The sequence below is a fragment of the Salvelinus alpinus genome, chromosome 12 (assembly GCF_045679555.1).
Source record: "Salvelinus alpinus chromosome 12, SLU_Salpinus.1, whole genome shotgun sequence".
NCBI classification, from domain to species: Eukaryota; Metazoa; Chordata; class Actinopteri; order Salmoniformes; family Salmonidae; genus Salvelinus; species Salvelinus alpinus.
In genome coordinates, this window is record NC_092097.1 from 26,972,354 (window position 1) to 26,987,248 (window position 14,895).

General features: G+C 42.9%; 1 protein-coding gene and 1 pseudogene across 3 annotated transcripts; both read left to right on the forward strand.

Annotated features, from left to right (window-relative positions):
* The first annotated feature begins 1,658 nt into the window (after positions 1 to 1,658).
* Positions 1,659 to 3,310, forward strand: LOC139535269 (mediator of RNA polymerase II transcription subunit 20-like; annotated as a pseudogene).
* Positions 3,311 to 6,662: 3,352 nt separating this feature from the next.
* LOC139535778 (ubiquitin carboxyl-terminal hydrolase 49-like) lies at positions 6,663 to 14,895 on the forward strand. Of its 3 annotated transcripts, none has more exons than XM_071335563.1 (7): positions 6,663 to 6,819; positions 8,063 to 8,175; positions 8,351 to 9,818; positions 10,177 to 10,387; positions 10,759 to 10,867; positions 11,165 to 11,370; positions 11,632 to 14,895. In XM_071335563.1, the coding sequence occupies exons 3-7, from the start codon at positions 8,418 to 8,420 to the stop codon at positions 11,733 to 11,735; spliced, it is 2,031 nt and encodes a 676-aa protein (XP_071191664.1). In that variant the 5' UTR covers positions 6,663 to 6,819; positions 8,063 to 8,175; positions 8,351 to 8,417; the 3' UTR covers positions 11,736 to 14,895. The 3 variants fall into 3 exon arrangements, with proteins under 3 accessions (XP_071191664.1, XP_071191663.1, XP_071191665.1); XM_071335562.1 differs by lacking the exon at positions 6,663 to 6,819 and adding an exon at positions 6,826 to 7,305; XM_071335564.1 differs by lacking the exon at positions 6,663 to 6,819 and adding an exon at positions 6,826 to 7,177.

Consider the following 14,895-nt stretch of genomic DNA (forward strand, 5'->3'; position numbering starts at 1 on the left):
TCTCCACACAGATATTATATATGGAATAATCGGGATATATTGTATAAAAATACTTCGTTTTTAGAATATTGGTTCCGAAATAATATCCTATTGGTGAGCCAACTGGTAAATGCAGAGGGTCTTTAACTCTGTTATAAGGAATTCTTATCACTTTACAAGGTCCCTGTAACACCTAAAGATTTTGCAATTGTTTTAGACGCCATTCCCTCAGGTGTTGCTCTGTTATTCAGGAACGTGTCAAGACCTGACCTTCAGAACCTACCTTCTATTGACCCTGTTGGCTCATCAGTAGGAAAGATTTGTTTCTCTTTTGGTCCATTCAACAACAGAGCGATACGAACCTTGTTTCAGCAGGATGTTGTATCTATACCTTATGTCATGCCTTATTGGAATGGATTTATTGATAATATTTGTTGGAAAAAAGTTTGGATGTTGCCACACACATACCTACTTGTTAACAAAATTAAGGAAGTTTCCTTCAAAATTATTCATACATATTATCCTGCCAACCACTATATGAAGAAGTTTAAGGAAAACATCAACTCAAATTGCTCCTTTTGTAATGACCACCCAGAAACAGTGTTGCATCTTTTTTAGCATTGTATTCATGTAAGAAAACTGCGGCACATTTTTGAAGATTTATGAAGATTTTACACTATTGTGGAGAGATGTACTACTTGGATTCTTTACATACGATAGAACTAAGCTGAAACATTTTTATGTAATTAATTTCATTATTCTTTTGGCCAAATTTCATATAAACAAATGTAAATTTACAAACAAACAAAAAACTAATTTTCTTACCCTACAAAAAGAAATTGAACTGTATTTTAAGACAGTTAAATACTCTACTAACAAAAAAGCTGTTAGAATTGTAAGTGTATGTATGTCCCTTAAGGTCCTTGTGTAATTGTAATGTGATATTGTACCCCCTAGCTCGATTGTCCATTGTATATAACCTATATATACTTGTGTTCCCTCATGTACTTTATGTATTGATTTGTTGTCAATAATAAAAAATATTATTTATTTATTTTTTTATAAAAAAATGTAATAAAAAGGCTATATCACATCAGGCCGTGATTGGGAGTCCCATAGGGCGGCGCACACTTGACCCATCGTCATCCGGGTTTGGCCTCCGCCATTGCAAGTAAGACTTTGTTTTTAACTGACTTGCCTAGTTAAATAAAACAATTGTAGCCAATGAGAGGGCAGATACGCATGTGAAAGAACAGGCCCAACTCCGATATAAGTTTTTTTTTTGTTACTGGGATGTCACGTCTCCTACAACCTAAGAATTAAAAAATGTATATTCGATCAAATAAGCCACACATAGCAAATAAGACATTAATTTTGGGCTCAGTTATCCCCCTCGCTTTACTGTCGTAGTTGTACTTCCTTTATTCAGAACCGGCGGGAACAGATTCATGGTTAGATGGGATCCAGCTTTTGTCAAATTAACGTCAGATTTGACTTTTCGTAGCAGGTTAAGAAAGTGTACACTGTAGGTTAGGAGAATTAACGTAGCAGGCTAGGATAAATAGGTTAAGCGTGGGAAAAGGGTTAGGGTTAGCTAAAATGCAAAAAAAATACCCAGGTACAGTGGGCAGAAAGCCTGTGCATTTTCATAGTAGGAAAATAACAAATCGCTTAAATCAATGGGGGTGACTTGGTGAGATCTATTGTTAGTTTTTGTTGCCTTATAAAACGTATGAAATATCAGTAGTTAGCTAGCTACAACTTCTCACAGCTGGTCTCTTACATGGTCCAAGATTCCATGTGGATCAATATTTATAAATGCAGGATTGTTGATGCTACTGTATATACTGGCCATTGAGAACACAGTTTCTAAACATATTGTAAAGTCTTTGATGAGATCCTTTGAATCCACCGGTTGGCCATGTTGGCAGTCCTCCATAGGAATTAATTGAATTCTACAGTATTTAAATGAAATACTTCATGTATTTAAGTATTTTTTTTGTTGTTATAGTGGGGATAGTAATATTAGCAATCTGTAAAAAATTATACTTAAAAAAAATGTTTTATGTATTTAAAATGTTTGTTTAGCTCACATGATATAATGTCAAAGTAAGTATGCATGCATTAATGTGTCTGTAATAAAATAAACGTGGTAAAAACAAATGTAGATCTTAATAAATGCATTTCTATAGCTTCCTAAAATACTTTACAACGGTGGGGGAGTGCCAAAATGAAGGCACTGGCTTCAACACAAAGCCCCCAATTAGTCATCTAGTGTATATCTAAATCATCAATTAGTCATCTAGTGTATATCTAAATCATCGGGATCAACATGCAACAATGCACAATTAAATTACCTGTCACCTGGTTGATTTCTTCCAAGCTTGCTCTCATCTTTCATCACCATTCAGATCTGACATTGTTCAATATCTGATTTTTAATGCTGAACAATATCTTAATGTTATTAACATTTATACTCTGTGTGCTGTATTCCATGCTTAGTGTGTGTCAGGTGCCTTTGGCTGAGGGAAAGAGTGTGCAACAGACGATATCAATTCTGCACAAGAAGTTGGAGCAGTTAGGCGCTGTGAAGCAGGAAGATTTACTGTGGACTGAGACTTACCATGCCACAGGAAATGCCAGGGGTAACTAAAGTTGTACTGCAAAGCTATGACATAAACTAAATTATCTGTCATGTAATTCATCAGACTACATCCTTCAACTACCCACAACAGCCACCTAATCTTTATTTTTTTCCCTCTTTCTCTCTGTTTGTCACAGGCCAGCCCACCAAATTCCTGTATGTGATGCATAACTCAGAAACACCCCTGAGCTGCTTAGCCCTATTTGAAGGGGGTCCCTGCCTGACATGCTCATGACTAAGTTGAAGAGCCACTTCCAGAACGCCAAGAGGCACAAGGTAGAGAGCCGTGGCTCCCACCACCGCTATTATGATTTCCTAATAAAAGTTGGTGCGGTAATCAAATAAATGTTTAATCATTGTCGAGGGGCATTTCAGTAGAGGTGAGTGATCTGTACAGCAAATGAATACAAAGGAGGGTTCGATCTGTCTCACTTTTTCTAAACTGATGTCCATGATCGAATCTCTGTGGACTGCTGGAACCTAATGAAAGAGTTCATGCAAAGCTTCCTGGGCCCCAGCATCATGGAGCTGCCTTCTGTGTTTGCCACCATGTCTGAGGGCCTCTACGCGCCAGCGGACTGTGTTAACACCATGACCCAGTACCTGAAGATGTTCAGCAAAGTGCGCAAACAGCAGGTGCTCCCAGGGACCACACTCTGTCACATGCTTCATAGACATCAGGTGTAGACTAACAGTGAAATACTTACTTAGGGGTCCTTTTCCAACATTGCAGAGTTAAAGATAAGATTCAAATAAAAAAGATAACATAAATAGTGACACAGTGAATAACGAAAAAAAATAACATGGCTATACACAGAGTGTACAAAACATTATATAGCTACCTCAATTACCTTGTACCCCTGCACATCGACTCGGTACTGGTACTTCCTATATATAAGGAGTACCAGTACTGAGTCGATGTGGAGAGGTACAGAGTAATTGAGGTAGCTATGTACAGTACTGTACATATCGGTAGGGGTAAAGTACTAGCAGCAGCATATCTCACTGGTCATCCCCAAAGCCAACACCTCTTTTGGCCGCCTTTCCTTCCAGTTCTCTGTTGCCAGTGACTGGAACGAATTGCGAAAATCGCTGAAGCTGGAGACCTATATTTCCCTCACTAACTTTACATCAGCTATCTGAGCAGCTAACCGATCGCTGCAGCTGTACATAGTCCATCTGTAAATAGACCACCCAATCTACCTACCTCATCCCCATATTGTTTTTATTTACTTTTCTGCTCTTTTGTACACCAGTATCACTACTTGCACATCATCTGCTCATCTATCACTCCAGTGTTAATCTGCTAAATTGTAATTACTTCGCTAATATGGCCTATTTATTGCCTTACCTCCTCATGCCATTTACACACACTGTATATAGACATTCTTTTATTTCTATTGTGTTATTGACTGCATGCTTGTTAATTCCATGTGTAACTCTGTGTTGTTGTTTGTGTCGCACTGCTTTGCTTTATCTTGGCCAGGTCGCAGTTATAAATGAGAACTTGTTCTCAACTAGCTTACCTGGTTAAATAAATGTGAAATATTTTTTTTTTAAATATGTGGTGAGTATGAAAGTGTGTAAGTGTGTTGTCAGTGTGTACATGTTATGTGTGTTGTGGTAGGTAACCTAGTGGTTAAGAGCGTTGGACCAGTAACCGAAAGGTCTCTGGTCTCTAGGTACACAATCTGTCAAAGTGGCCTTGAGCAAGGCACTTCACCCTAATTGCTCCTGTCTAATAAAGTGTGGGTAGAGTCTAGTGTGTGCATATGTAACAGTATAACTTTACGGCGTCCCCTCGCCCCGACCCGGGCGCGAACCAGGGACCCTCTGCACACATCAACAACGGTCGCCCACGAAGCATCGTTACCCATCGCTCCACAAAAGCCGCGGCCCTTGCAGAGCAAGGGGAAACCCTACTTAAGTCTCAGAGCAAGTGACGTAACTGATTGAAACGCTACTAGCGCGTACCCGCTAACTAGCTAGCCATTTCACATCCGTTACACATAGTCAGAGTTAGAGCAAAAAAGGGTCAGTCCGGGTAGCCATTTGATTAGCTATTTAGCAGTCTTGTTTAGAAGTCTTATGGCTTGGGGTAGAAGCTCTTCAGGGTCCTGTTGGTCTCAGACTTAGTGCATTGGTAACACTTTCCCTGCGGTAGAAGAGAGAACAGTCTGTGGCTGGAGTCTCAGACAATTTTTTGGGCCTTCCTCTGACACCGCCTGGTATAGAGGTCCAGGGTGGCAGGGAGCTTGGCCCAAGTGATGTACGGGGCTGTAAGCACTACCCTCTGTAGCTCTTTGCGGTTGAATGCCAAGCAGTTGTTATACCAAGCAGTGATGCAGCCAGTCACCACCTGGGGGCGGACTGTCAGGAAGTCCAGGATCCAGTTGAGAGGGAGGTGGTTAGTCCCAGGGGCCTTAGTTTAGTGACAAATACTTTATTAACTAAACCAAGATAGACCACAGCTTGTCGTTTCCAATGGGAACAAATTAGTCATAGTGGGCAGAACAAGCAAGGAGGTGGGCAGAGGCAAGCAGGCGCTAGCAATATCCTATTGGCGAGTTCTAGTATGCATCTGCATATTTCCGTTAGGGAACACCTACTCTGTGAAGTGCGCATGTGCAATAACTCAATTCACCTTTGCACTCCTAAACAGCGCGATTTTTAAAAACTTTTGCAAAGAGTAAAGTCTACAAACCTTAGTCCACTCTGTTCATAACATATTCTAGTTTTGGGAACAGAAAACTGTATTGCGATCAAATGTTTAATCGATGAGAAAATGTGCAGAATGTCGGCCAAAATCAATCTCGTTCATCTTCTCCCACTGCCCGCAGTGGGCTTCCTCTCACTAACATAATTGGTAGTGAGTGGAAACGCCAACCTGGTACTTCACATTTATACATACAGTGAAATATCAGTCTGTTGTTCTATCTGTGTTAGTGATGCACTTCGAGAGCGCTATGGTGTTGAACGCTGAGCTGTAGTCAATGAACAGCATTCTCACGCAAGTGTTCCATTTGTCCAAGTGGGGAAGGGCAGTGTGGAGTGCAATAGATTGCATAATCTGTGGATTTGTTGGGGTGGTATGCGAATTGGAGTGGGTCTGGGATGATGGTGTTGATGTGAGCCATGACCAGCTTTTCAAAGCATTAATGGCTAAAGCTGTTTGTGTTTACAAGCGGTAGTCATGTACAGAAAATTATTCATGGCAGCAGGAAATGTATGTACTGAGCGTTAGTACAGCAACTCAAACTGTTCAAAGGCTTTCACAACCACTGCAAGGAATATCTCATGCTAAAAATTAGATCGAAACCGTATTGAAGTCTGACCTCTTGACAGAATAATGCTGTCCCAAATGTCTTGTGGATTGTCTTTATGAGTAATCGGTTTGAAGAACCTACTAACGTTGTATCTGGAGTGTATTCATTAGATACTAACGTTGTATCTGGGGTGTATTCATTAGTCGAATTCCGTTGCAAAACGTTTGGTCTGTTGTAAAACGTTTTGCAACGGAAACCGTTTACTCTAGGAACCCAACGGGAACAAACAGAACCAAACTGGGAGGACCCTACATGGATTTGACTAATATAAACTCTCGTTTTCGTTTGGAGTGAACGGTTTCTGTTGCGAAACTTTTGCAACAGAATTGGCGTAATGAATGCACCCCTGGGCTTTATGGTTCTACTTAGTTGGTCATTCTTATAAAAATGTCTGACAAAACACTAAATCATTATTTTTTTGTAAATGTCAAGTTGATTATGTTCCTCATTAACCATATACATATTTTGTGTATATTGTCGCTGGTTCACCAACTACAGTCAGTCATGACTGGTTTATTGGTGACTATTTCAGCTGTTATGAATGGGAAAAGCATGCCATACTAATGAATTGAAATACATTAAATCAATGATTGTGCTAATAATAATTAATCAGTCTCCAGGTAAAAAGCCATATGCCTTGTAATAACGGCATTTGGTTTACCAACTGAGCTCAAATAATCTGGACTACCGTGGGTTTACTGCTCACATCTTTTCACGACCAATTTAATGAATGCCACCTCTTGTACCAATGGAAGCTAAAGCTCAACGGAAGAGTGATCAGCTCAATCCAATCAGAATGAGTTGATTCCAGGACTGATATGGTTCGGTTGTCTCGAGGTTTGTGACAGCTTTCGCGTGCAGACGATGGCGGTAAATAGAAGCTTTTTTTTTTGCTTTTTTTTTTTTTTACAAATACATCAAACCGTTATTATATAGATCAACTAGTTAGCTACTGACATTGTCAACCTCAGAACTGTAGAGGTTCATAACGTTAGCTAGCTATATTGTATGTTTTCTGAGAATGTGTGACTTTATTCTAGGTTGACCTCCCGGTGTTTTGTTTGAAGATGTACTCAAAAGTTGATATCAGACACATTTATCTTTGTTTACATTGCAGCTCCGTGGATGCTAGCTATTTAGCAGGCAAAACGTCAGTGATTTTTTTTAATTTATTTTTTCCGTCGTTGTCAATCACATCAACCCGAAGTTGTTGAGTTTTCGCAAGAAAGTGGGTTATAGACCAGTCTTTGTTCTGATAGCAAGCCTAGCTAGTAATGCTAGCTAGCCACCAAGCTATTGATTGTGTATTTGTCTTAAATTGAAGAAAGAACTCCAGCATAGGGACACAATTATGAGGTGAAGGACATTTTCTTTATTTGATGACAATGTACCTATTGTACCATTCGCCGAATGATTATCAAGAAATAGAGTGAATAACTTGGCTAGCTAACGTTACCAACAAGTAGCTGACTAGCTATCTGTATTGCCAATAGCATTGGCGAGCAAGCTGGCTTTATAACCAAACAGGCAACAATAAGTTCGAGCTTGCTACTTCGCTAAATGAACAAGTACACACTAACCCGCTTCGGCTGGATTGAGTAACTAACGTTGGCTACATTTTCATTGTGTTATAAGCCGAGTGGCCACGTTATGGCAAAACTGGTGCCATTTGGCTAGCCATGTACCAGGCGCTAGCTAGCATATAGCACAGTTTGATATCGAGTCCATTGATTGGTCGCCAACCCAACGCATGTTGGCCAGTGAGGCTAACTTGCAAACTTCAGAAAAAATGTTCAATGCAGTTTGACCCCTTTGTTTGTAATTATGGATAAATCGATTGGTTATTAGTCAGGCTTGCTAACTAGTCAATAACGTGTTAACGGCTAAACTCAATTGCATAACATAATTCTTTGTTTATAAGCAGTGTTACATTCTGCTAAGAAACTGAACAGCAGAATTTTACACTGACTGTAAATGGCCACAGTTAGCAAGTTTATATGCTTTAAATTGGTTAGAAACATATTTGTTTTGCTACAAAATGTGCCTCTTTACCTGTAAATGTAAAGACCTAGCTATATAAGCACCATTTATTTTCCTCCTTTTGTATACTCAGTTTATTCAGGATCCGGAATCAGACATGAGTGAAGCTGACTGACTGCACCTGGGAAGGGCCCTTTTCATATGTGGAAAGAACACTGACTTACATCAGCACACAGTGTTTTTACAGTAAGTAAAACAAGCCTACATGGTGAACATGTTCTTGGGCCTTAAAATCCTTTCCGCATGCTACACCATTTTAATTTCATATAGAGAACACATTTTTGCATTTGGCATATCTAAAATTAAGTGGTTGAATTCTGTCCCTGTGATGTACTGAAGTGTATTTGTTTCCCTCCTGCAGGATGAATTGCTGCTTGGCACAGGGGCTTGTGTCCTGACTCTGTAGGCAGGCACGTGCATCTGGAGAGATGGACCGCTGTAAACATGTGGGACGCCTTCGCCTGGGCCACGACCACTCCATCCTCAATCCACAGAAATGGCGCTGCGTGGACTGCTGCACCACCGAGTCCGTGTGGGCCTGCCTCAAGTGCTCCCACGTAGCCTGTGGCCGCTTCATGGAAGAGCACTCCCTCAAACACTTCCAGGAGTCACGCCACCCCCTGGCCATGGAGGTGCGGGAGCTGGACATCTTCTGCTTCGCCTGTGGGGACTATGTGCTCAATGACAACGCTGAGGGAGACCTCAAGCTCCTGCGTGGGGCACTGTCCACTGTGCGCAGCTCTGGCAGGCGCTCCCTGCGCTCCTCTGCAGGGGGGGACTGCACCCCCTGGGTGGGCGAGGGCGGGCCTCAACCAGCCATGCAAACAGCCCTGTGGCACCGCAGGAAGATGCTGCTGGGGAAGATGCTGCGCCACTGGAGGAGCCGGCAGCAAGAGGAGCAGAGCCAGCGGGAGGAGAAACTTGAGCAGGAGAAGGAGGAAGTCCGGCGCCAGAAAAACGAGGTGAAAAGGAGACTCATGGGAGAGTTTGACAATTTGCAGCCGAGGAAGAGTGCCAGGCTGCTCACCCAGGCTCCTCGCTCAACAATCACACTTATCCCCCTGAAGTTCCGCGACCCTCCGGAGCGTCTGCCTCCACCCAAGAAGCCCTCCCTTCTATCCCTGAAACCCCCCAGCAATGGCAGGACTCGTAAACTCAGAGTGCGGAGGTACTACTCCCATAAGGCAACCCATCGGAGACTGGCCCCGGGGGTCACAGGGCTACGCAACCTTGGGAACACGTGCTACATGAACTCTATCTTACAGGTGCTGAGCCACCTGCAGAAATTCAGGGAGTGCTTCCTCACATTGGACATGTGTGAGACTGAGGAGCTGCTGGCCAAGACCAACCAGGGTGTGGCGGGGGCTGTGGTTGGTGGTGGTAGTCTAGCCACACCAGGCTGCCCTCTGGGACGTGGCATGGAAAAGGCAGGCATAGGGGGTCTGCCCACTGGCAGCAAGCAGAACTCGCCCCCCTGCCTAAATGCAGCAGAACTGGTACAGCCCAAGGAGCCGCGCTCCTCCACCCGCCAGCAGATGTCACTGTGCCATGAGCTGCACACTCTGTTCAGGGTCATGTGGTCGGGCCGCTGGTCGCTGGTGTCGCCCTTTGCCATGCTGCACTCTGTGTGGAACCTGATCCCAGCGTTCCGTGGCTATGACCAGCAGGACGCACAGGAGTTTCTGTGTGAGCTGCTGGACAAGGTGCAGCAGGAGCTGGAATCAGAAGGCAGCAAGCGCAGGATTGTCATCCCCATCACCCAGAGGAAGCTCTCCAAGCAAGTGCTCAAGGTCCTCAACACCATCTTTCACGGGCAGCTACTCAGCCAGGTAAAGGTCTCTACTCATTGACATGGCAATTGTACACAACACATTAATTTAGGTTTGACCGTCAGCACTCTATCATGGCTAAAGGTAAATCACAAGGATGTTTAAGCTCTTTCTACTCTATAGCATTTCCACGTTAGGCCAGGTTTTCTCCACTATTACTAGTTGATTGCTGGATTTCACTCCAGGTGAGCATTTAAAAAAAAAAGAGATACCTATTGCTTGTTACACAGCCTTTTTTTCTGAGTCTCAAGTCAAGCAGGACAATAGTTGCTCTCCAGCACCAGAACTAAGGCGTGTCAGATTTGAACTAATAAGCCCTTGGTAAAATGTTTGCTTGGTTATCCCTGCATCTGTCCAGGTGACGTGTCTGTCCTGTAAGCACAAGTCGAACACGGTGGAGCCGTTCTGGGACCTGTCCCTGGAGTTCCCGGAGCGCTACCACAGCACGGAGAAGGGCTCGGCTGCGTCTCTAGCCTACCAGCGCAGCTGCTCCCTCACTGAGATGCTGGCCAAGTTCACTGAGACAGAGGCCCTGGAGGGCAGCATCTACGCCTGCAACCACTGCAACAGTTAGTACTGGGACAGAAACAAATCTGTCTGTTTGTGGAATAGACTAATCTTCCTGTACTGTGTTTTTCTATAGTTTTTATTTGGCTATTTGACCAGAGTCATGAAATCGAATAATTGTATTTGTCACATGCGTTCATAAACAACAGGTGTAGACTAATCATGGTTAAGGAATTAGGCCTATTGTGTGTTTCTTTCATTTTGGGCTAGATTTTATTTGACAAACTAGTCAATTGGTGGATAATTAAAGTGAAACTGAGTTTGTGTTTTCGGGTAATCACAATATAGTTCTGCATTTTCTGGGTGATCCCATCCTACATCTCCGTCACAAAAATGTTACACGTCTGTGATATGTATGTTTTATAATTGTCAGGGAAAAGACGGAAGACGGCCCGCAAGCCCCTGGTTCTGTCAGAGGCCTGTAAGCAGCTGCTTATCTACCGCCTACCTCAGGTTCTACGGCTGCACCTCAAACGCTTCAGGTTAGCCCCTGAACTTTAGTCCGTTTTGGTCATTCAGAGCGTTTATTACATCTGCAGGAAGCCTTTCTTTTCACACACCCAGTTGGTCTACTGAATTTGAAGACTTTGTCTGCTTACACAGTCAAGATTTACACCCACCACTTTCTGACGCGTGTCCCCTTGTTAGTTTCTTAAATGTATGTTGCATCTTAAAGTACAATCTTATCTTGTGGTTTAGTTGGTATGATAGATTTTTTTCTGCAAAGGGATGTCTTGTAACAGGGACAACCGTAAGATAACCAATCCCTGTTGTGACAGATGGTCAGGCCGGAACCACAGGGAGAAGATCGGCGTCCATGTGGCTTTTGACCAGGTTTTGAACATAGAGCCCTACTGCTGCACAGACTCTGGCCAGTCGGTCAACAGAGAGGTCTACACCTACGACCTGTCTGCTGTAGTCATGCACCACGGGAAAGGCTTTGGCTCAGGGCACTACACCGCATACTGCTACAACACTGAGGGAGGTGAGTGGGACCAAGATACCAGAAACTGACATCAAAGCTAACAACTCTGGCTTAGAATGGCCTAGCTGGTACATTTTAGGTAGATTTTTGTCATGTTGTGGACATTTCAGATTTTGAAAACATTGAGTTTTGTATAGTACAGTTGGTTCTCATAAACAGTTGGCTCTGAGTATAATCTGATACTGTGAGATTACATGAGTTTCTGTTGACTGTAGGTGGCACAGTTTGCCAAACTGTAACCAGCCCTGTGTGTGTTTCCAGGTTTCTGGGTCCACTGTAATGACTCTGAGATGAACGTGTGCAGCGTGGAGGAGGTGTGCAACACTCAGGCTTACATTCTGTTCTATACCCAGAGGTCTGCCTAGACCCATCTCCCTCGCACATTTACACCCTACACCAGGGTGTACTGTCTGCCTAGAGTCAACAACCAGGCCCATCTGCCAAGGCCTGGCCTGTGGGACTGAGACCTACATCTGGTTTTTCTTCCTAGAGGTCTGCTTGGTCATGTTACACTCCATCTACTAGCTGTAAACCAGGATGTAGCCTAGATGTGTGTCCAGGCTTGAAACAACTCAGTCCACATTTGTTGAGTCTGGTAGGCTAACAGCCATGTGAGAGCTACTGAACGTTGTACCACAAGGGAAGGAAGGCAATGTTGATCCTGGAATGTGGCAGTGTCAGCAATGTTTTTTGCTCTATCCAGGCTCAAGACCAGCTTTTGATAATGATGATGAATTGCATATATGGTTAGTTATATTTTTCACCTGGTGTCAAAGTGCTTTACATTGTATAGGAGGTAACTTGCCTCGTCCTCCAATGTTTATCTCCCTCCTGGGGTGATGAACAGCAGCCATTTGGAGTGGAATCGGAATCCTCCTGTGGCTCAACTAATGGAGTTTTTCATTGTGGCTCAAGAGCGGAGATGATTGATTGCGTCAGGTGCTTCAGAGCCTGGGTGGATTACGAGCCTGCAGATACTATCAGACACTCCAGAACCAATGTTGCCTAGCCTACCTCTTCTGTATTCTCAACCACAATGAGATGTCAGCCAAAAGCATGTGTCTCCAACCCAGTTGTCATCTGTATCTCACTATGACCTCTTGTTCATACACATTCTGCTGTGGATATCTCAGGCTTAAAGGCCTTGGTCTGGGCCAACGGCATGAACAGGGATAGATGGTGTGTAGATATTCCCATGTGTACTCGGTTTCCCTACGTTGAATGGAGGTATGGGGTTGTGTGGCAGGCATCCACTTTGAAGATGGATGGAAACTATTGAGCCAACTGGTGTCATGCTGCACCTTTATGGAGGAGGGGCTTAGCTTATTGATCCCATGATCAATTGGCTTCTGATCTTTTAATGACTTCTGTATCCTGTGGCAGCTCTCTTCTCCTACCTTAATTGTAGAGGCTAGTTTGGGCTCTGGTTGGAGTCCGATGTATTGTATCTCTGTTCATGGGTAGAAATAGATGGAAGAGTGAACAAAGGACTGAGAAATTGAAGTGTGTGTTGGGATAGGAGGGGTACCCATTTCACGAGTGGATCACATGCAAGCAATATACGTGTGACATCATGACATGAAATCAAGATAAAATCAGGAATTCTTCAGCTTTGTAATACAATGTATTTTTTTCTTCTACTCTGCTGTTTCTATTTGAGGTCTTTTAAAGTAACTGCCCAGTGAAAATGTAACTTAAGTTATACTGAACAAAAATAGAAACGCAACATGTAAAGTGTTGGTGCAATCTTTCATGATCTGAAATAGAAGATCCCAGAAATTTTCCATACGCGCAAAATGTATATTTCTCTCAAATGTGGTTCCCAAATTTGTTTATATCCCTGCTAGTGAGCATTTCAACTGTGCCAAGATAATCCATTCACCTGATGTGTGGCATATCAAGAAGCTGATTAAACAGCATGGTTATTTCACAGGTGCACCTTGTGCTGGGGTCAGTGAAAGACCACTCTAAAATGTGCAGTTTTGTCACAAGAAGAATTTCTGCACAAACGTTCAGAAACCGTCTCAGGGAAGCTCATCTGCTGGCTCATCGTCCTCACCAGGGACTTGTCCTGACTGCAGTTCGGCGTCATTACTGACTTCAGTGGGCAAATGCTCACCTTCGATGGCCACTGGCACAATGGAGAAGTGCACTCTTTTCTTTTTTTCTTTTTTTTTTAACAAGTATCTGTGACCAACGGCAGTATATCTGTATTCCTATTTTCAATTGACGGATTTCCTTTATGAACTGTAACTCAGTAAAATCTTTGAAAGTGTTGCTTTTTATTTTTGTGTAATATTCTGTTAACTCTTATCTAAATAATGGTGACCCATTCTATACTTGTATTTGCGGCCGAAGTGTAACCGATGTAAAATGGCTAGCTAGTTAGCGGTGGTGCGCGCTAATAGCGTTTCAATCGGTGACGTAACTTGCTTTGAGACCTTGAAGTAGTGGTTCTCCTTGCTCTGCAAGAGCCGCGGCTTTTGTGCAGCGATGGGTAACGATGCTTCGTGGGTGACTGTTGTTGATGTGTGCAGAGGGTCCCTGGTTCGCGCCCGGGTCGGGGTGAGGGGACGGACTAAAGTTAAACTGTTACAGAAGCATAAATTGAAGAAAAAAATACTTTAAAACCCCCACCTCAAACTTGTATCAGAGTTTCTAAGCTCAACATCACGAGACGCCCGGGAACGCTTGCGAAACAGACCAGGTCGGGGTTTGAGAAGCCAAATAAGAGAAGTGAAAAATTCTTCCATGTTTGCACAACCTAGATTCTATACCAATGTCTTAAGTAGTTGAACCTGTTATTACTCCTACCTTCTGAAAGTGACACACTGAGATGTTTTCATTTTTGTCAAATAATACTTTATATCGAAAGAGTGCCTTTGATTTGACGGCCTGCAAATACGCAGTTCGGCGCGAGATGACCGTTAGACCCGATTACATGTTTCTACGCATGAGCTATGAGCGAGCCAACATCGCCTACAAGTGTGATAGGGGATTTCTATTGGGAAAGCAGTTTTTTTGCATATCTTCATACTGTACTGTCTTAGCTTGTATCTCAAACAGACCGTTTAAAAAATGTCCTCATAGAACATGAGAAGGATGAGCTGGCCAAACAGCGGTCTACTTAATGACCGGTATACGCCCACACCTTTCCAACAGAAAAGCTGCTTTTTAACATACTTATTTAGATTTTTTTTAGAAGGAAATCTATTTTACTCATATTGTAAGTAATTATAGGTCATATTTCATAGAAATGCTGGGCAGTTACTTTAATAGTTTGCCAGGTAATGAAGATATATTGTACTGCTGGTCTTGATATGAATCAAATAAATTCATTTGTGAACTGTTTCAACTTTTACAATCTAATGACGATGAATGTCTTACTTTGAGGTCAGGTGAGGCCTTTCCATTGGCCTGTCATGATCTCTTGAGTTCAGTCCTTTATTGTAAAAGCACCTGTTATCAATGTAATAGTCAAATGGGGTTTGCCGGTCAATACTGATTAAAAAAAACAAGAAATGA